The sequence below is a fragment of the Micromesistius poutassou genome (assembly GCF_964030765.1).
Source record: "Micromesistius poutassou genome assembly, chromosome: 12".
In the NCBI taxonomy this organism is placed as follows: domain Eukaryota; kingdom Metazoa; phylum Chordata; class Actinopteri; order Gadiformes; family Gadidae; genus Micromesistius; species Micromesistius poutassou.
Genome location: NC_140282.1, coordinates 7,953,544 through 7,975,394, shown reverse-complemented (window position 1 = coordinate 7,975,394; position 21,851 = coordinate 7,953,544). Strand labels below are relative to the sequence as shown.

General features: G+C 47.3%; 3 protein-coding genes across 4 annotated transcripts in view; all 3 read right to left on the bottom strand.

Moving 5' to 3' along the window:
* Positions 1-83: 83 nt before the first annotated feature.
* polr2m (RNA polymerase II subunit M) lies at positions 84-2,787 on the bottom strand. The gene is made up of 4 exons (XM_084475746.1): positions 2,530-2,787; positions 1,249-1,782; positions 853-1,078; positions 84-397 (listed from the first exon to the last, which is right to left on the bottom strand). The coding sequence occupies exons 1-4, from the start codon at positions 2,637-2,639 to the stop codon at positions 254-256; spliced, it is 1,014 nt and encodes a 337-aa protein (XP_084331872.1). The 5' UTR covers positions 2,640-2,787; the 3' UTR covers positions 84-253.
* A 981-nt stretch (positions 2,788-3,768) lies between these two features.
* On the bottom strand, positions 3,769-16,027 carry myzap (myocardial zonula adherens protein). 2 transcript variants are annotated; one of them, XM_084476448.1, is made up of 14 exons: positions 15,684-16,027; positions 14,730-14,804; positions 11,533-11,625; positions 10,492-10,662; positions 9,835-9,927; positions 8,807-8,920; positions 8,552-8,704; positions 7,388-7,513; positions 6,539-6,667; positions 5,867-5,961; positions 5,665-5,770; positions 5,412-5,495; positions 5,079-5,185; positions 3,769-4,970 (listed from the first exon to the last, which is right to left on the bottom strand). In XM_084476448.1, exons 1-14 carry the CDS (start codon positions 15,750-15,752, stop codon positions 4,553-4,555), a joined length of 1,833 nt encoding a protein of 610 aa, XP_084332574.1. In that variant the 5' UTR covers positions 15,753-16,027; the 3' UTR covers positions 3,769-4,552. The 2 variants fall into 2 exon arrangements, with proteins under 2 accessions (XP_084332574.1, XP_084332575.1); XM_084476449.1 differs by having other exon boundaries at positions 5,079-5,140.
* Positions 16,028-19,436: 3,409 nt separating this feature from the next.
* cgnl1 (cingulin-like 1) overlaps positions 19,437-21,851 on the bottom strand; it is a 28,245-nt gene continuing 25,830 nt past the window's right edge. Inside the window, exons 18-19 of the mRNA XM_084475993.1 lie at positions 21,275-21,438; positions 19,437-20,650 (exon numbers count right to left, since the gene is read on the bottom strand). Coding sequence (XP_084332119.1) covers positions 20,494-20,650; positions 21,275-21,438 — 321 coding nt within the window. The 3' untranslated portion in view covers positions 19,437-20,493. The remainder of the gene's footprint in view (positions 20,651-21,274; positions 21,439-21,851) is intronic.

The window sequence follows — 21,851 nt, the reverse complement described above, 5'->3', positions numbered from 1 at the left end:
TGATTCATCACCTGAGTTCACAATCTATCTCCCACAGCCTCGGATAAAACTGGGGGGGGGGGGGGGGGGGGGGGGGGTACATCCAACGCAGAACCAGAAGCCTGGAGACACACAAGGCACAGAGGTCTTAATCCCACTCAGGTACTAGTCCTGGTCTTCAGCGTGGGGGACCTTTCTGTAGGCTAGTCCTCTTCTGAAGAGGAGGACCACTCTGTCGGCTAGTCCTCTTCATCATGGGGGACCTCTCTGTAGGCTAGTCCTCTTCTGAAGAGGGCTGGTCGTCATCGTGGGGGACCTCTCTGTAGGCAGCCTTGGGTCCGGTCTCAGGGACGAAGCTTCCCATGGAGACCTTCAGGGATTCACTCAGCTTCTGACTCGCTATCCTGGACTGGAGCTCCTGAAAAGAGAGAGACAGTCTGAGGTCTGTCACATCAATATGAACCAGGAGAGACAGTCTGAGGTCTGTCACATTGATCGCCATTATAAGCACTTTGTTTTGAAAGGTGCTATATAAATAAAGTTATTATTATTATTATCTGGTGCCCTTTCTCCACATGTTAATAAAGCAATAAAGAATCATGGAACTGTACCGAATGCGGTTTTCGGTTTTGCAAAGAAATGGCATTGATCTGAAATGCATCGAGGACCGTTTCTGATGCTCTAGTCTGTGAACAAACTGGGTTTTTGTATTTGATAAGCTCAGTGTGTGTGTGTGTGTGTGTGTGTGTGTGTGTGTGTGTGTGTGTGTGTGTGTGTGTGTGTGTGTGTGTGTGTGTGTGTGTGTGTGTGTGTGCGTGCGTGTCTATGTATAGGCATCCACCCCCTGTCCTGTGTACTGATGAAGACGCCCACCTGGTGTTTCCTGGCCTGGTCCTCCAGCAGCGCGGCCGACTCCTCCAGGGAGAGGAGCTGGGCGGGGCTGTGGTGGAGGAGGGGTTGCCTAGCAGCCGTGATGTCATCGAGGTGCTTCCGGTCCCTTTCCTTCCGGGCCTCTGCGGAGAGGGGCGACGCCCGTCCTGGAGAGTGATCACCTGACAGGGACTCTGACGAGGAGTGATGCTCCGCTCTGGGGTTAAGGCTGAAATCAAGACATGAATATGAATGTCCCCTGATTGATCAGAGCCATACACCATCAACGGCATAAACGTATAAGGATGATGGTTCATCATGGTTCTAAACATACTGGAGGCTATGAACCCAAATCCAATATCCAATATCCAGATGAATATTGCCCAAAAAACGACTCACTGATTTGGTTTGAATCTCTGCCTGCGGTCGCCAGACGTCCTCTCCGTCCTCACCAGGACCTCCAGGTAGTTGGGTTTGGTGTGCGGCTGCGTTCTGAGGAACACGTCGCCTCTCTCTGCGTCACTCCTCGGGGCCTCCGGGGCCCCCGGGGGCGCCCTGCTGCCCGACGGCTCCGACAGCGAGACATTCTCCAGGGCCTGTATAAGGGCCCTCTCTCTGCTGGAGTCCAGCCCGGCCACAGGCGTGGGCTCAGGTCCAGCGGTCACTCTGGAGTGATCAGAGTGAGACACGTCCATCTCTCTGGCAGCAGCACCCCTAGCTGGCTGGCGCTGAGAGGAGACCCCAGCGCTGGCGTTGCCCCCATGCTGTCGCTGAGAGACGGCCTGCTGGTACTTGGACTGTAGGTCTGTCCCCACAGAAAGCAGCAGGCGTGGTTTCTGCTCCTCCCCGTCGCGGTCGCTGACGGCGAGGCGAACTCTCTCAGCAAAGTCGGAGATCTTCCTCCCTCCGTCCGGAAGACTGCGGAGGAACCGCCTGGAAACAGAGCAGTCTGCCGTCACCTCATTATTCACTCACCACCACCACAACGTTTAGGAGTGAGTCCAGTTGGAGCGTTCCGGAGGCACGCGGAGGCAGCTGTCAGCTGTCACGGTGACGTGCGATATGAAGGGAGGAGGAGGACTGAATCTCACGGTGGTTTCACCGTGTCAGATGCAAAATGCGTTCACAGTCTGGGTATTCGGTAGACGACGTGTGTAAGGGCTTTGTCATAACAGTAACATGAATCAGTGTGATGAAATAAGAGTATTTCCATCTCCTGGACAGTAGGCTGTCATGAACACAACGTACAGCAGTGACAGTCACATGCAGCCCATACCGGACAGCCCTGTAGACGACTACAGTGCATCCATAGCTTATTGACCTCGACCTTAAACTGAGACTTTAGTCTACTTCCTACCTGTTTGATCAGATGTTATTGATCATAAGGTCTCCTCCCTGTTTGATCAGATGTTATTGATCATAGTGTCTCCTACCTGTTTGATCAGATGTTATTGATCATAACGTCTCCTCCCTGTTTGATCAGATGTTATTGATCATAGATCAGGGTCTCCTCCCTGTTTGATCAGATGTTATTGATCATAAGGTCTCCTCCCTGTTTGATCAGATGTTATTGATCATAGATCAGGGTCTCCTCCCTGTTTGATCAGATGTTATTGATCATAAGGTCTCTTACCTGTTTGATAAGATGTTATAGATGTTATTGATCATAAGGTCTCCTACCTGTTGGATAAGATGTGCTCCTGTCGCACCAGGAGCTCCTGGAGTTCCTCTCTGGTCTTGCTCCTCAGATCTCCCACCTGGCCCTGGCTCTCTGGCCGCGATGAACGCATATCTGGTGAGCTGTACTACCTGGAGAACAGAGGACGTACAAACAGTCTACGAAACATGTTTATTGTTTCATTTATCCAGCTTTAGATCATGCTCTGTGTGGACTTAGTAACTCGACATGTTTATTATGGCGCTACCGCCACCGGGTCATTGCCTTCTTCGTCTTCTTTTTCCCTGCTAACCCTCCTTATGGTGTCCTACCGCCCCTACCGGCGACCAGGAGAATGCACCTCCTTATGCTGCGTCACCGCCCCCTACCGGCGGCCAGGATAATGCACCTCCTTATGGTGCGTCACCACCCCCTACCGGCGACCAGGAGAATGCACCTCCTTATGGTGCGCCACCGCCCCCTACCGGCGACCAGGGAAATGCACACTATTATGGTGCGTCACCGCCCACTACCGGCGACCAGGAGAATGCACCTCCTTATGGTGCGTCACCGTCCCCTACTGGCGACCAGGGAAATGCACACTATTATGATGCGTCACCGCCCCCTACCGGCGACCAGGGGGATGCACACTATTATGATGCGTCACCGCCCCCTACCGGCGACCAGGAGAATGTACCTCCTTATGGTGCGTCACTGCCCCCTACCGGCGAATGCGTCTTCCTCACTCTAGATTCAAGTACCGAATAAATAAAGATAATATAATATGTAAGTCATATGCACCAATTTAAGAAGAAACACTTTATATTCTGATAAAATGCAATTTGATTTCGACCAACCAGTTTTTCTCTTCTATTTTGTCAAGTACACTACCACCTAGCGACCATTTTAAGTTTTAATTCCATTTTTACTCTGTTTGTGTATCTGTTTGTAACATTATTCTCTTATAAAAAGCTTCTATATAATTTATAAAATGTATTATTTTGCATCAACTCATGGCATTCCCAGATACATTCAGTTTTTAGGAATTTTAAGGGGCAAATCCATTTATGTGACTCAGAATTAATTTCAAAAGCAGGTGGCGAATAGGCGAATTTTTTCATAACATAAGAGCAATTGTTTTATTAATATTAATTTACTCATTGTGAAAGTTGAATTACTCAGATAAACATTTGTTGTCATGGTAATACTTTCAATGGCATTAATAAAAATTAAAAACATTTAGGTAAATATTATGTCAGCTAAAAATAAATGTAGTAAAAATGTAGGTATGTCAGTTCCATCAAAGGACCCAGATTATTAAATTGACCAGAATAACAATAGAGAACATAAATAATATTTATTTTCAAAATATATATGGCTTCATGTTGTATTTGCAGTTTGATATGCATTGATGGAGGCATAGCTGATTCTACACTTGATAGAAAACACCTCGCATATTGTATCGGTTCAGGAAGTTCTATATATACAAATGTATACGCATATTCCATCATTCAAATGCACCATAGGTCATTAGTTAATAAACTGGTGAAACAACGGATACATTTCTACCACCCATGTTCAACATCAAACATTGTAATAAATATGCAATTTAAAAAATAACCAAATATTCCACTTCATTTATCGGGTGCAAATACAAAAGTAGAGGAAAATGCAGAGGAATGGTTTGACCTTGTTCCTTATGATCCCAATCCTTCTATGAGTCTTCCAGGCGGACCACACCGTAAACAAAATAAAGTACAAACCAGCAGTATTATTAACAACCTTTGATTTACAGTGCCGAGACTATATACAGCTACAGTAACACTGCAGAACAGGGAGAGTTATTTCACTTCAATAAAAGGCTTCTCCTACATAGTAACTTCATTTACAATACCGTACCAGCATTTGACCCCTTCATCACATCAATTTGATTTATTTTCCCTTTCTACACCCAAAATGCAAAACAAATTATCTTTTCAAATCAGAAATATACATCCCTTCTTTTTATTTGGCAATGTCCACGAGCCTGACGCGAGGAGGTGGAGGTCACTGGTCGATCTTGATGTTTGCGGTAATCTCCATGAGTCTCATGAAGGGGGTGTAGATCTGAGAGGGGGGTCTCGCCGAGGGAGACAGGGCTGGGGGGCCGGCGTCGGCGGGACCGGGGCCATTCGAGGGGCCCGTAGAGCCGGCCTCATCGCCGGTCGGGCCCTCGGAGTCTGAGGCCTGTGTGCCCGTGGCCACGCTGGGGGGCGTACCAGTGCTGGCCTGCAGGTAGCGGCTGTACTGGAGCGGAGTGTATTTCAGTAGACTACTCTCCAGTCTACTGGGGGGCAGGGGGCCAGCCGGGGGGGTCCTGGGTGGGCTAGAGCTGCTCGAATAGGGGCCCGAACGATGCGGCCTCTGGAAGTCTATGGGCTCTGACTGGAGGGGGTGCCCGCCAGGTACGCCTTGGGGTTCATTCCTGTGGACGCACGGTTCGGTCATAGAATGAGAATCTGTCCCAGCAGATCTCTCTCTCTCTCTCTCTATTGGGTAAACATGTTGCTGTTGTTTTGGCTTAACTTCTTACCTAGAGGGCAAATCACAGCCCACTCCAACCTCCCTGGTTTGGAGTTTATCACTTGCCCTATTCTGCACAGACATAAAATACTTCAGGTTGTCGTCTAACTCATTATTCTAGGAAAAGAAAAGAGGAAAGAACGGGTTCAGTTCAGATCATGCAAAGGATTCAGGTGTTGCTGACATCCGGTGTGAAAAGTGAATCGATAGGTACAGTAAACCTCCACACAGAAATGACACAGACGTTTGCTGAAAGCTCCAACACTTCAACTCCAATCAAGTCGTAAAGCAAGAGCCCCACAACCCTGAGACGAGACGGGCCGCCTGCCGCCTGCCGCCTTACCTCACACTCCACGATGGCAATCCTGTCCAGAAGTTCTGAGATGAAAACGTCCTTCTGTGCGATCTTAGTGCGGAGCGATTGAACCTTTGCATTTTATAAAAAGAGAATATTCGTTATTACATTGCATGAGCGAATAGAGTGACGCACATCATTTAAGTATCCTCTGAGGTACGCTCATTATTTCTACTGTGTGACACTCGGACGCAGGTTGGAGTAAAACAATGCAGAGACAGCGTCTGTCCGTCTGTCTCACCTCCTCGATCATTCCTTTGACCTTCCTCTGCTGGCAGAACACCATGTCGTTCAGATGTTTGATCCTCTCCCGGAGGTCTGCCGCTTCGTGCTCCAGACTTTTGGATCTAAGTGAAGTGATCAGTTAGGACTCAGTACATATTTTACCCAGATTAACAGCGACTCAAACCCAGTGTGGTGGGGATCCTGATCTCTCGGGGTACCTCTGTGTCGTACTGGAGTCCGTCTGGTCAGTGAGCTCCAACAGGCGGAGGCGCTGTTCACACTGCTTTAGTTTCTGTTGGAGCTGGCTCTTCTCCTACGATAAGAAGGAGATCTCAATTCAGTTCTGAAGGGGGCTTTTCAAAGGGCTCAACAGGCCGTAGATTTATGATGGCAAGGAAGAAATCTAGAGAAGGACCGCAGAGTTGGGGATCCCTCCTTCAGATCAGGGGATCCCTCCTTCCAGGGATGGTCAGGAGTGCATCATTGACACACACACACACACACACACACACACACACACACACACACACACACACACACACACACACACACACATACACACACATACTGTACATACATACATACAGACAGACAGACAGACAGACAGACAGACAGGCATAACATTTTAAATGGGTGACGGGGGGCTGGCCGGTGAACCCTAAGGAGTGTCCAGGCATCCAGTCGCAACACGACACGTCATCCACGCATCATTCTGTCATTTGAGATCATGTGCTGTCTGTGTGTCTGAGTGGTCCTCCAGGGGGGGTCAGAGAGCCAAGGGGGGGGGTCAGAGAGCCAGGGGGGTGTCAGAGAGCCAGGGGGGTGTCAGAGAGCCAGGGGGGTGTCAGAGAGCCAGGGGGGTCAGAGAGCCAGGGGGGTCAGAGCCCTACCTGTCCCATGCAGTCCAGGAGGCGTTCCAGCTCGCTGATCCTCTGGTCGCGTTCGGCCAGCTGGGCCTGGGCACGGCGGCTCGTGGTCTCCGTCTCCTCCAGCCGTCCGATGTACTCGTCGATCTGGGCCTGAGCAGGAAGGACAACAAGAAGGGCTTTCAGACGTGCGCATGAGTTGGAATCACAAAAAGATGTTAGGAGCAACTTTGTGATTCCTTGACGTGGCAGAGCACATCCGCCGAGGCATTTCACCAGGAACACGTGTTCAGAGTTCACCTAGACTCTGCATACACCACCCCCACACCCCTCTTACACACTTACTGTATGTTGTACGTCCTGGCACGTAATGTATGTACTTATTGTATGTTGTACATTCTTGCACTTAAAAACAGTACTTTTCAATCATTGTGTAGTGTCTTATCCTAGATATCTGTGTTGTATACGAGGAATGGGTTAACCTAGTGATGGTTAGTGTATACGAGGAATGGGTTAACCTAGTGATGGTTAGTGTATACAGGGAATGGGTTAACCTAGTGATGGTTAGAGCTTGGCACTTGGTTCTATGAACATCCTTACTGTACTGACAGAGATATATTGTTGTTTCTCTTCTTCTGACAAATGTACTTATTGTAAGTCGCTTTGGATAAAAGCGACTACTGAATGCCCTAAATGTAAATGTGATGTTAATGTAACACATCAATAGAATCTAATCTTTATATTATACATATTTTAGCCAAATACAACCCCTGGTATCTCCCGGGGTTGTATCTCCCCTGGTATCTGTCTTCTCTGCCTTCTCTCCAGTATCTGTGTGAGTAAAGGAGGAGCAGTGACAGAAGGAATGCAGACCTGCAGCTTTTCAATCTCCTCTCTGTGTTTCTTCTGCTCCTCCATCAGCCTCTCGTCGTATTCTCTCCGGAGCCGGGTGGAGACCTCCTGCACCACCAGGCTGCGGGCTTCCTCCGTCGCCTCCACCTGGAAGAACAAACCACAGCATCGCTCGTATAGTCCTGCCACAGTGATTCCTGGAGAGGAATCACTAGCAAGAGAAACAGGAATGCTAGTTATTCTTTTCAAGTCAAGCATAAAGTCTGGTATGTTTGTAAAGTGCTTTATCACAATTGGCATTCCTGACAGGCTTTATACGGCCACTTCAGACGATACTACTCACCGCAAAGATATCCCTGACAGAAATACTTCCGGTATAAAATATTATCTCTATAGCGATCGAATAGTATCGGTCTTCTACTGTCATATAATAGTGGTAGGGACTCCGTTATGTCAATGTTTGAAGTGTGTGTGTGTGTGTGTGTGTGTGTGTGTGTGTGTGTGTGTCTGTGTATGTGTGTGTGTACCCATGTGTCTGTGTGTGTGTGTTTGTGCATGTGTGTGTGTATGTGTTTGTGTTTCTGTGATTGCATATGCTTGAGTGGGTGTGTGTGTATGTGTGTGTGTGTATGTTTGTTTTTGTGTGTATGTCTTTGTGTGTGTGCCTGTGTGTGTCCGAGTGTGTGCGCGTGTGTCTATGTGTGTCTGTGATTGCGTACACTTCAGTGAGTGTGTTTATGTGTGTGTTGCGTGTGTGTGTCTGTGGTTGTGTACACTTCAGTGAGTGTGTTTACGTGTGTGTGTTGTGTGTGTGTGTGTGTGTGTGTGTCTGTGGTTGTGTACACTTCAGTGAGTGTGTTTACGTGTGTGTGTGTTGTGTGTGTGTGTGTGTCTGTGGTTGTGTACACTTCAGTGAGTGTGTTTACGTGTGTGTGTTGTGTGTGTGTGTGTGTGTGTGTGTGTGTCTGTGGTTGTGTACACTTCAGTGAGTGTGTTTACGTGTGTGTGTGTTGTGTGTGTGTGTGTGTGTCTGTGGTTGTGTACACGTCAGTGAGTGTGTTTACGTGTGTGTGTTGCGTGTGTGTGTCTGTGGTTGTGTACACGTCAGTGAGTGTGTTTACGTGTGTGTGTTGCATGTGTGTGTCTGTGGTTGTGTACACGTCAGTGAGTGTGCGCCGGCCTGACCTGTAGCCTCAGTGTGTGGTTCTGGGCCGTCAGCGCGGCCAGCTGGCGGTCCCTCTCCTGGAGCCGAGCCTCCACCTCCGACCGGCCGCAGCGCAGCGTCTTCACCTCCTCCCTCATGTCCACGCGCGTCTGGCAGTTCTCCAGCAGTGATTTCTGGAGGGGAGACCGCCTCGTTAGTCACTGTGTGCCCCCCGCCCCGGGGCCCCTGGGGGTCCCGTGGAGCAGCCTGAGTGCAGAGAGGGCCCCCGTCGGTACCTGCAGGTCCAGGTTGGCGGAGATGAGCGAGCCGTTCATCTGGTCGAAGCTGTCCATGGCGCTGGTCCGCACGCGCACCTCAGACTCCAGAGTCCGGCGGTGGGAGTTGGCCATCTGGACAGACGACAGGATGGACACTTTATCATACACACACACATAGATATACACACACACACACACACACACATAGATATACACACACATACGCACACATATAGATATACACACACACACACACATACGCACACACACACACACACATATATACACATGCTAACACATACACATATAGATATACACACACACGCACATAGATACACACACACACACACACACACACACACACACACACATACACACACACACACACACACACACACTCAGTATATGCATTCACATATATACACATACAGTACAATGGTTAGGGGTGTGCATCTCTCCAATAAAAGACGTTTCGATGCGTATCTCGATACATGGGGTACGATACGATTCAGGAACGATCAATTTTTAAAATAGAACGATTCGATTCAGTTCGATTCAGAAGGATTTCGATTCGATTCGATGTGGCATGGCTCAATTCGAGAGGGTATGATGCAATGGATTTCTTGTTGAAAGTAGACAATCATTTCACAAAATGAATTAACTTGTAAATGTGGCATTTCCTTCAAAAAGATTTATCAAAGACTAGAGAAGAAGTGTATTTCTTAGGGGTGTGCATCTCTCCAATAAAAGACGATTCGATGCGTATCTCGATACATGGGGTACGATTCAGGAAAGATACATTTTTAAAATGGAACGATTCAATTCAGTTTGATTCAGAAGATTTGCATCTTTTAAATCAAAATCGATTTTCCGATTCAAATCGGTTTTTGTTACACCCCTAACAATGGTTCATTAATGACCCATTCGTTAACATTAGTTAATGTAATACGCATTAACTAATGGTCTAGTAACCAATTACTAATGGTATTCGTGTTAACAGAGGTATTCATGTATTCATTAACCCTGAGTTAACCCTGAGTCCTCACCCTCATCTCCTGCGAGAGCTTCTGCATGGACTGCTGCATTCCTCCGAACTGCCCGTACATCCGTTCTCTGACCTTCTCCAGAGAGTCCCTGACCTGGGGGACAGAGAGAGACAGAGAGAGACAGAGGGGGACAGAGAGAGACAGAGAGAGAGAGAGAGACAGAGGGGGACAGAGAGAGACAGAGAGAGAGAGGGGGACAGAGAGAGACAGAGAGAGACAGAGGGGGACACAGAGTTCATCAGCTTGGGGACAGAGGGGGGCACAGACACAGGAGTTCATCCGTGGCCTATCTTAGTGTCCATCCACTCTCAGCTCCACCTCACACTGGAGCTGACGATGAATACTGACATTAATCAACGTTTAATAACTTTACATGTAGAAACGTAGAGAAGCCCAACTGGGGAACGGGGTCGCAAACAAGCCTTGGCTAGAACCCCTGAAGACGCAGCACATCCGCAACCTCTTTTAAACCTGTAATAATTAATAATGACCTCTCTGCATTATCCATGCAGATAAAGAAATGAAATCATGATCATTCTAATCCCAGCTGAGGGGTGTGTGTGTGTGTGTGTGTGTGTGTGTGTGTGTGTGCTCGTCTCCCCCCCACTGACCCCTTATCGCCGTGACGTGCGTCCTGCTGTCTGTCTCTCCACTCACCTCCTTGATGTATTTCATCTCGTCCTGGAGGTGATTGGCCGACCACTGCCGCGCCATCACTTCCTGCGTGCGGTCGGAGCCCGTCCTCTGCACCACGCCGTACACCTTGGGCCCGTCCTGCTGCGCCGGGCTCTCCGGGGGCCCGCTGCCATTGGCTGGGGCCCTCAGGTGCTGAGGCGAGAGAGGGATTGGGTTACCGTGGCAGCCACACTCACTCACCGGGACGGTCACATGACCCGCTGCTTCTGTGGTCAACGTTCTGCGTGGGAATCCTATATAATATAAACAGATCTATAGATATATGGGGGACCGCGTCATGCTCATGACTCTCCCAGGCACCTCGGCCATCGGAGCTCGGGAATATGAGGTGGAGAACCGGAACCTGAACTGAAGGAGTGAGCGGGGTGATGCGGGGAGGTGCAGGGAGGTGCAGGGAGGTGCGGGGAGGTGCGGGGAGGTGCAGGGTGCAGAGAGAGAGAGAGGGAGGCAGTGTCAGGTTTCTGTAACCCAGTACTTCCAGAGCTTCTAGCGTACGCAGGCATTTGCCTCTCTCCTCGCCGGGGGCCAGTGCAGGCAGACAGAGCTCAGCTCACGTTGAGAGGCAGTGAACGCGGAGGGTAGAGGAGTGTGCGCTGACGTAATCTATAGGATCAATACCTACCAATCAATGTAGGTGAAAATAAGTTGATATTTGGTCCAGTGAGTAAAAACAATATAGTGGCCGATGCATCACTGCATTGTGTTTACGTTTATATCGCCATGTTATGTAACCTACTCTATGTACATGAACATGTATGACATGGACAGAATGTTCTCATCAACAGGACTACAGAATTCCTTTGTGTGTGTCTGTGTGTCTGCGTGTGCAGTGAGGTGACAGAGTGCATAATACACAACCAGCCTTGTCCCCACAGACGTGTAAAGAGACGAGACGAGGATCTCAGAGGAGTTCCCCCCTCAATATCAGAGGTGTGGCCGCGGGGGGGGCAGTGGCTGGGTGGGGGGGAGTGGGGAGTGGGGGGGGCGGCGGGGGCGCTCTACCTGCTCCGGGGCCTCCCGGCCCACCGGCCGCGCTCGGTGGACCAGTCCGTTCTTCTTCTTCCCCTCCCCATTGGCCAGCGCTTCCTTCGCATCCTGTGGGAAAAAAAGACAAAGAGAAACCCCCTCCGGTTTAATGTGTAGGAAGTGTGCGTTTGACTCGGCGGTTTTTATGGAAGTGTGCGTTTGACGAGGCTGTTTTTGCCTGAGGTTGTCCTGAGAGGGTGTACAGATTCACTTCAAACATTGTGGTACATAACAGTCATCTCAAACACGGCCTATTCTGTGTAAATATCACATGACATTGGAGGCTTATCATTTGGGGTATTTACTTGAAAACTGGAAAAAAAAACTAAACAGCATGCTCTGTGTTTGAGTATCAGTAGAATTAGGCTTTTAGAGATAGACTCACCCGGCATCTAATCTAATCCATCGTGTAAAACTCAGGAGCAAATAAGATCTTCATTAAAGTTTGAACAAAGAGACTTTTCACCCCCAGGGCCGCGTCTCTCCCACCCTCACTGCCCGTCTGACGAGGTATCCAATGAGGTACGAGGAGACAGGAGCCAGAACAAAGACCCCAGTGTCCTGATGGACGGAGCCCAGCGCCTTATCAGAGAGGAATACCTCCGGACGCAGCCTGGCCTCTGGTCCAGCCGCTGAGCTACAGAGATGAACCTAACCCTAACCCTAACCCTAAGCCTAACCCTAACCCTAAGCCTAACCCTAACCCTAAGCCTAAGCCTAACCCTAAGCCTAACCCTAACCCTAACCCTAACCCTAACCCTAACCCTAAGCCTAACCGCTTAGGACCATCTGATGGTCCTAGCTCCTAACAACCACTCCCTTAGTTGGAGAATGTCAGGATCTTTATACAGATCAGCTTATAACACCTAGGATGGCTGGATTCAGGACAGGGTATTAGAGGACATTTTACACCTTGTCTTGACGTGGATATTCTAATTAATCCAGAAGCTTGTGACGTTTGGATTATAAATATGAATAAACATATTGATGTGATCCGTCTAATGACAGATCCGGCGACATCATCACAGCACAGGTTGCTATCTGCGTCTTATTTCTTTCAGACACCATCACCCATGTTACACATTGTAAGAATGAAATACAAATCCCAAGGCAGCCTCCACAACACCCTTTCTAAGCCTCAGTTCCCACCACTTCCAGAGGTTTAGAAATCCTTCACATCGTATAGGTCATGGACCTTAAACGGGGTGGTGCTTGGAGTGTCCGATTACACAACGCCTAGTTCAACGCTGCTTCAGTTCCTACTGGAGAGGAAGTTGTGATTGTTTGAATCCTTTAATTTGACCTATATCTCCCTTCCTTTGATCATACAGCTGACGAAGGCTGACTTAGATGTGGTGTCTATACAGCCGTGTGTACAACGTTATGTTCCACGCTCCAAAGATGTCATACTCATTAAGCACGTTATTTATTTAACTTAGAGGGTTTGGCATTATGTCTGAATATCACATGCTGACAAGCGGCTTGGAAACCTTGCAGACGTCTGATTACCTCAACATTATTTATTTTATAGGATCTGGAATATTTTTGTGGTTTTTTTAATAAACCTATGATTTGTGATACACCCCATGAAGTGATTATTAACAAATATATTATTATTTATTATTTGATTTGATTTGATTTGAAAGGGACCATGTGCAATTGAAAACATAAATGTAAACATTTGATGCATTGCACCAGAGTTAGCCTTAGGCTAATTTGCATCTGCAGTCCCCATCAGGCATCAGCTATTCATTATGAAATAGCACATTTGCATTCGGTTTGCATGAATAATGCTAACCTAACTTTATGATGTATATCATATACAAAGCAGCCTTCTCAGGACTTGCTGTACATTTACATACACGTTACGTTGCCTTCATTCTTAACTAACCGATCGTCAGCGTTGCTTCATGAGACCGTAAGCAGGCGGCTCTCTGGTCGAGTTCCCCTGACGTCAGGGCCACACCCTCCCAGAGAGTCGTGCTATCGGCTGACATAACGCAGGCCAAGGTACAGAGAACGTGTCTATCTGGGCCACTATCTTTGTTGTTGACCGGATTGGACTGTCAAACCCCTAAAGCTCCCTCTCTCCCCCGCAGAACTCCAGCTCAAACACAGTGTGAGGTGAACCACCTCTGACAAACAGCTCCCAGCCTGCAGTGTGTGCCTAGGATGGCTGGGGCAGGACGGGCGCTGTGGGCAAGACGCTGCTGGTGGCTCGGTACCAAACCAACAAAGGCCTCAACAAACAGCCTGTGTTGATGTTGTTCAGCTGCCAGCCGTTATGTTGACAGAAAGTCAAACCACAAACAAATGTGTCATGGGGTGTGAGCACTGCGTGAAATGCAAAAACATATCTTGCTTGAATAAGGGGCGACTCTGAGGCATCTCTTACACGTCGAACTAGTGGTCTCAAGACATTTAAAACAGTCCATCTGGACGTGAAATGTGGAAACTGAAATAAGAGACAGCTGTGAAAATGCACACACCCATCTATTATTACATAACCGGTCAAGATAACAATACCCTGAATATCACTGCCTTTAACATTTTCATTTTATGTTTACTTACATGTCCTGTATCAGCAATTCACAATCCAAGCACTTTTACCACATCTTATATTCTACACATTCTAACCTTCCCTGGACCTGAGACTATTGGTGGGCTTTTAAATCTTTAATCTTCTTAAACGTAAATGAGTATGTATAATATCCGTCTTGGGCCCTATAAAGACATTTTTAGTGTGCCATCTTTAAAGGCTTTAGCACGCTGCTCTGTATGGACCTCTCTAGGGGAGGATTTACAAATTGTTTAAATTCTAAAGGACTTGGAACTTGACAGTTTTAGTCAGTTTCACGTGTACTTTAAACAGATTTGTACACCAGAGGTTCCTGTTGTTGTCTCTTTGTAAACCTGATGAATTGTTTTATTTTTCTGTCTTGAACATTTTGATATTTGAATGGTTTCTGTAGCTGAAAATATGAAGAAGGAGAAGAATGCCAAAGTATTGACAGAATAAAAATAAGAATAATAAAGATTTCGATATTTAGAGTGTGAATGCTCCAGCATTCACACTAACAAGTCTCATCTGGTTAAATCAAGGTTAAATAAACCTGAATTAAAGCATAGGTTTGATGGAGCGATGAAGGTCCTCATTCAGAGCGTCTACTCACAGGGTTTGTAGTTTTGGGCTCTCCTGTTCCATCGTCGACAGCGTGTAGCGTGAGTCTGAGACGTCTAATTCTCCTCTAGGACAAAAACAAAAACTCTATACAGTAAATTAATCAGAGTGTGACAGTGTGCGTCCCCGCCCTGATTCCAGAATACATAACAGTACAGCAAACAATGTGTAGGTGAATTGTTAACCAAGAACACGTCTATCTAACACATCAGTTATTGGTTAACAACCCTCAGCCGTATCTCAACAAACGGATTGTGCACATTTTTCATTATTTTTGCTGCTAAAGTTGCTCATTTCCTATTGCAGCTCAGAGTTATTGTTATGTGTATGTAAGTGCTGGACTCATTGCAGAAACGTGTTTCTCTTAGCGTGAGCTTATCAAATCAAAAGCCCGGCCCACGACATCACAGAGCAAACACTTAGAGGAGGCTGGTCTGGCTGTGGACTGACTGCAGCACAGCTTCAATACTAAAGTACACTGTACCATACAGTGTGTGTGTGTGTATTTATATATATGTGTGTGTGTTTGTATATATTTATGTGTGCCTGTGTGCATATACACTATGTGTCTGTGTAAATCTATATGTGCATGTGTGCGATATATATATATAGACACCAACATATAGATAAACATGCACACAAACACACACACACACACACCCACATATGTGTATGTGGGTGTGGGAGTATGAGATTGTGAGTGTAAATCTATATGTGTCTATGTGTATATATGCATTTATATATAAATACATATATACAGGCTGTGTGTGTGTGTATATATATGTGTGTTTGTGTGTGTATATATATATATATATATATAAATATATGTGTGTGTGTGTGTGTGTGTGTGTGTGTGTGTGTAGATATAATATGTCTGTCTGTCTGTCTGTCTGTCTGTCTGTCTGTGTGTGCGTGTGTGCGTGCGTGCGTGTGTGTGTGTCCTCACCTCTCCGGGGGGCGAGCCGTCCTCCGTGGTGGTGGTGGAGCCCCGTCCAGGCGAGCCGTAGCGCCTCATGTCTGTCCGTGTCCCCGCCGCGCTGCTCCTCTCTGGGCCTCACAGGCCCGGCCTCACAGGCCCCGCCCTCTGCTTCCTGAGTCTGCCTAGCCTCCGCGAGCCGCCGACATCTGGTCCTCGGCCGGGGGGGGGGGGGGGGGGGTGGGGGTCCGCGACGGGCGTCCGGCAGGAGGCCCCGAGGTTTGAGTGAGAGCGGCCAAAGGGCGAGCTACAGTCCCATTCCAGTGAGTGAGAGAGAGAGAGAGAGAGAGAGAGAGAGAGCTGAGTCGTGTGTGGACCGAGTATCCCTCCACCGAGTGTCTGTGAGCCACCTGGTTGACAGGTCTGTCACTCAGTCTGACTGGAAACACCCCGCCTCTTTTCCCTCCCTGCCTCCCTCCCTTCCCCCTCCCTTCCTCCCTCCCCACCTCGCTCTCTCGCTCTCGTTCTCTCTCTCTGTTTGTTTCACTCTCACACACACACACACACACACACACACACACACACACACACACACACACACACACACACACACACACACACAGAGCCTCCCATCAGACCTGTCAGGCCACATTTCACCTGTTGCTCACCGAGCCCTCAGCAGAGCCAGCCCTTTGTGGCCGGGCAGTGGCCCACGGAGGGGGGGAGGGGGGGGGGGGGGGGGGGGGGAGGAGGAGGAGAAGTAGCAGTAGAAGTAGGAGTAGCGGTAGAAGTAGCAGTAGTAGTAGCAGTAGCAGTAACAGTAGAAGTAGTAGTAGCAGTAGAAGTAGAATTAGCAGTAGTAGTAGCAGTAGAAGTAGCAGTAGAAGTAGCAGTAGAAGTAGCAGTAGAAGTAGCAGTAGCAGTAGAAGCCCCTTAGGTCCCCTACATCGGGTCCAGAGTCCTACTTTAACTTCCACCACCAGCCATGCTGGTATTCTTCCTTGTGGGAACATGGGCCTTTTCCTCTGAGTTCTGTTTATGGTAAACAAGGGAAATGTCAACAAGTGGTGTTGATATTAAACAGGGTTTGAAGGCCCAGGGCCAGAGCTCCAGGGCTGTGCAGCGCGGCTAATGAATTATTAATAGAGCTGGGTGAAACTAAGAGCAGAGGAACAATGGCAGAGGAAGGAGACCGGGAGCACATTGTCTCTCCAGCCCGTGTTTATTCCCCCTTTACACACGAAGGAGACTACAGTACAGCTGCTGCTACAGCCCACACTGAGAGAGCTGCAGCAGACTGGCAGATATACATATGTATGTGTGTGTGTGTGTGTGTGTGTGTGTGTGTGTGTGTGTGTGTGTGTGTGTGTGTGTGTGTGTGTGTGTGTGAACAGGGCAGTACGATCACCGTTGCATTGAGCAGCGCTGGCAGACAGATCACATTCCAGTGTGGATCTCCGGCCCCTCCCGACCAATAGAAACCAGAAGCAGACAGGTCAGTATTAACATAGAGAGCACGTCATGAGAAAACGTCAACATGAGAACACGTCAACATGAGTAACTTTGCGGGCCATTGGTCTCCGTGGTTAATAAGTGACTAAATATCAAACAAACGGGGTGAGGTTATGGACTTGTAATCCTCCACACGCTGGCCTCCGTCCAGACCCGATGTTGACCAATCAAAGGCTCGTTAGGCCGAGAGCTGCCTGTTATTACGCTCATCAAGTCGTCCTATTGTTAGGATGAGGTCCGCCGCTGATCCTAATCTCGCTCTGCATCGTGTGTTGGAGGAACTCCATTCCACCAGCCGGGTTTTCACTCAGCTGGTCCGACAGGAAGGACCAGATTTCCAGTGTATGGAATCACATGTGTTGAAACTCACTGGGCGTAAACACACAGGTTCACCTACACACTGATTAACACACAGGTTCACCTACACACTGTGATTAACACACAGGTTCACCTACACACTGTGATTAACACACAGGTTCACCTACACATGGTGATTAACACGTACAGTATGTTCACATACATGTACACACTCTTATTAACACAGATAGATGTTCACATACATGTACACACTGTTATTAACACAGATGTTCTCCTACACCTACACACTGTTATTAACAGAGATAGATGTTCACATACATGTACACACTCTTATTAACACAGATAGATGTTCACATACATGTACTCACTTTTATTAACACAGATGTTCTCCTACACCTACACACTGTTATTAACACAGATAGATGTTCACATACATGTACACACTCTTCTTAATACAGATAGATGTTCACCTACACCTACACACGGACGTTTCAATGCATCATGAATCACTAGGTGTCATATTGTCAGTGTCCAGTGAAGACATACAGATCTTGACTTCAGTTTACGTTGACTAGAGTAGTAGAATACTGAGGATAATCCTAGTGCTGCTGTCATCAACTACAACAGCAAGTCTTGTGTGCTGCCATCATGAGAAGCTATAGTATGTGGTTTGACTTTTGGTCTGGCTTGAAATGATCTAGTCTGTCAATCACCTTGCTGAGTGACAGACTCGTTGGCGGTCACGACCTAGTGTGAGTAAGGAAACATTATTAGCACGTTTTACTGTTCTGTTTGGGTTTGGTTTTGCATAAAATAGCTGACGTTGATTTACAAACATGAAAATATGCTCATTGAGATGTCATGAGAATAAAATGTCGTGAACGCATGGAAATGTATCAAAACAAACCATGTGAAAGTCGGCATAAAACCTAATCCTTAGCCAGCAGAAAGGACACCTGTGTGTGTGTCTGGTGTGTGTACGATTTTAACCTTCATAAGTCCAATGCTTGGTGGTGATCTTCAAAAAAAAAAAATTCTATCTCCGAATATGATATCTAAACTATAGGGAACATTTATATTCCATATTTTGTGAATAATTAGACGTACATTTAGAAACCGTTTCATGTCTACCACAAGGGGGCAGCAGAGCGTCGAATGCGACTGGACGTTAGATACCCAGCCCTGTTCACGTTAGCGTCTCTCACGTTTCAAAGCCAACGTCCACTGTTCAAGAGCTCTGTGGAAGTATGAAGAACAACGCCCTCGGTGTAGTCATTCATGCCAAAGACTAGCCACTTTCTTTCACTTAAGTACTTTTATTGTGTACCAAATAAAAATATCTGCAATAGTCACCCATGCCTAGGTCTTCATACTATCCTCACTGCCGAGCAGTCATGGGAGACACAACATGAAGGATCAGTCTTAAGCACAGACAGACTCTTGCTGCTCCCCCTGAGCCCTGACTGTCGGCTCCATGACAAAGAGCAGCCCCTGTAGACCCTGCATTCAGAAGGTTGATTTGTACCCAGTCAACAGGCGCCCTGTCCCTAGAACAATGGACCTCCAGCTGTCAGCCAGGATAAGACTCCCCCGCTCAGCTTTCTGCTCAGCTGGAAAGCGTTTTCTCTAACGAACATCTCCTGTGAGAACACACAATCACAGCCTAGTGGTGCATATATATAGAAGTGTATCTGGAGTTATCTAGATCACAGTAGGCCTTATATATACACGTGCCTTTAACATGTAAGTGGTGAACTACAGGATTCATATTGACATGTTTCAGGAAAATGGTTGGAGAGTTAAATGTAGAAATGATTTCAGAACATGATCAAACAAGATTACAATAGTGTGGCTTGCTTTGCAACCACACTAACTAGCTTACACCATTTACCTAATTGTACAATGAAGATCCAAAATAGTTTCAGTAATAACATATAGACTAAGACAAAGAGGCAGGAGATATTGGTCACTTTATTTTAGTTAGCTGATGTTTCTAAAGAAACAGAACGACAGGGGAGGATTCTCAATCCACTCTCAAGGAAACAGAGTGCAAATCACCACAGAAGCAAAACATTGATTGTCCAAAAAATACAAATACACTCTCCTGGATTGTGTATCCAGGAGAGTGTGTATTGATGCTCTGTGGAACTGCAGACAGATCACAAATAACAGGCATTCTGCGCAACATACAGCAATGTACAATCATATTCATATGATGTTGACCAAAAAAAGAGCATGTAGAATATCTATTGATATATATGTAAATAACACTGTGTCAAGGAAAATGTCACATGCTGTTTGTTATGACAGCCATTTTGTCTGAGCCTGAAACAATGATTCTGAAGATATCAAGAAGATCACAGAAAACACAAGAAAACTAAAATAAGCGTCTGTAAAACTAAATTGACAACTGCAATATAATATTACATATTCAGAGCGCTTTTAATTAAACGCATGATGAACGAATACTGAAACATCTCAGACTGTAAATGAGTAACAAGCCTGGTAAAAAGGAGCTATAGGGAACATCGGATATAAAATAGAATACGCTGAATAGAGTCCCTCATTTAAATCCCCTTTCCCCCAAAAACAAAAAAATATGACAGCCTGTTGATATAGTCCAACCTGAATAAATATGTTTTTGGCTGAACAGGCTGAAGTGTCCGAGCCCTTGTTAATATAATCAGAGTTGATCATCATTGATTACAAAAGTAAATATATATCTATATGGGAATTTTTGAGCGAGATAATATCAAAACCATTTCTAGAGTATGCAACTTCAGACATTTTGGAGGGACATAAAAGTGAAACTACATTTACAGTGCATTAGAGTTCGGGCCAATCTGGACGTTTCCTTCAAAGGTATAATGGTTGACTTATCAAAGATTAGGACGGATGCTTTGCATGTTTGTGTTTCCTCCAACGACTTATTGAAACAGAACTCTGTGATCCTTGTTGGTTGGATTGTGTTATAAACGGGATGTTTAAAGGCTTGTTTCAGAAGGGCTTCTCACAAGGCAAAGGTGGACATGATGTTGTCCTGGCTGGAGGAGCGCTTGTACACCGACGAGGAGCTGAAGTAGGTCTCTCCGTCGGTGCTGACGTCATCATCGTCATCGTCATCATCATCCATGGCGGTCAGCAGCGGAGCGGAGGTGGTCTTACGCCTTACGAGAGCGGGGAACGGACGAGAGAGCAAGAGTGAGTGTGGGAGAGAGAATGTGTGTGTGTGTGTGTGTGTGTGTGTGTGTGACGGACAGTTTGGATGAGAGTGTGTTGCAGAGAGAGTGAGGGAGTGAGTGAGTGAGAGAGATAGTGTGTTTATGTGAATGGGAACGATAAAAGTGAGTGTGTGTGAGTTAGGGAGACAGAGACAGAGAGAAAGAGAAAGAGAAAGAGCGAGAGAGAAGGAGGATACAGCCACATGATTTCCCTCTAAACGGCAAAATATTTACATGCACACCGTCTCGAACCGCAACGATGCTCCCATCAGCGGATGGGATGTGCGTGCACGTGTGAGTGTGTGTGAGTGTGTGTACGGACCTCATCAGCAGATGGAATGTGAGAGTGCATGTGGGAATGCGTGTGTGCGTGCGTACCTCACAGCGCCTTCAGCTGGGTCATGTGAGTGTGTGTGTACCTCATCTCGCTGCGTAGCGTCTTCAGCTGGGTCGTGTGTGTGTGTGTGTGTACGTGTGTGTGTGTGTGTGTGTGTGTGTGTGTGTGTGTGTGTGTGTGTGTGTGTGTGTGTGTGTGTGTGTGTGTGTGTGTGTGTGTGTGTGTGTGTGTACCTCATCTCGCTGCGTAGTGTCTTCAGCTGGGTGCTCAGCTGCTCGTTGACCTCCTGCTGCTCGTCCAGCTCGCGCTGCAGCTTCTTCTTGCCGTGCTCCAGGCGGTCCATCTCCTCCTCCGCCGCGTCCATCTGCCGCTTCAGGGCCTTCAGACGCAGGTTCAGCTGGACGGGCACACACAGACACACACACAGCGAGGGTCAGAGACACACAGCGGACACACACACACACAGCGATGGTCAGGGACACACACACACACACACACACAGCGATGGTCAGGGACACACACACACACACACACACACACAACAATGGTTTGGGACCCACTACAGCTAAGGATGTCACTAATTTTCTTTTGTGTGTAGGTGTGTTGTTGTGTAAGTGTAGGTGTGTGTCTCTGAATGTGTGTGTGTCTGTCTGTCTGTCTGTCTCTGAATGTGTCTGTGTGTGTGTGTATTTGTAGGTGTGTGTGCATGTGTGTGTGTGTGTGCGTGTGTATTTGTAGGTGTGTGTGCGTGTGTGTGTATTTGTAGGTGTGTGTGTGTGTGTGTGTGTGTGTGCGTGTGTATTTGTAGGT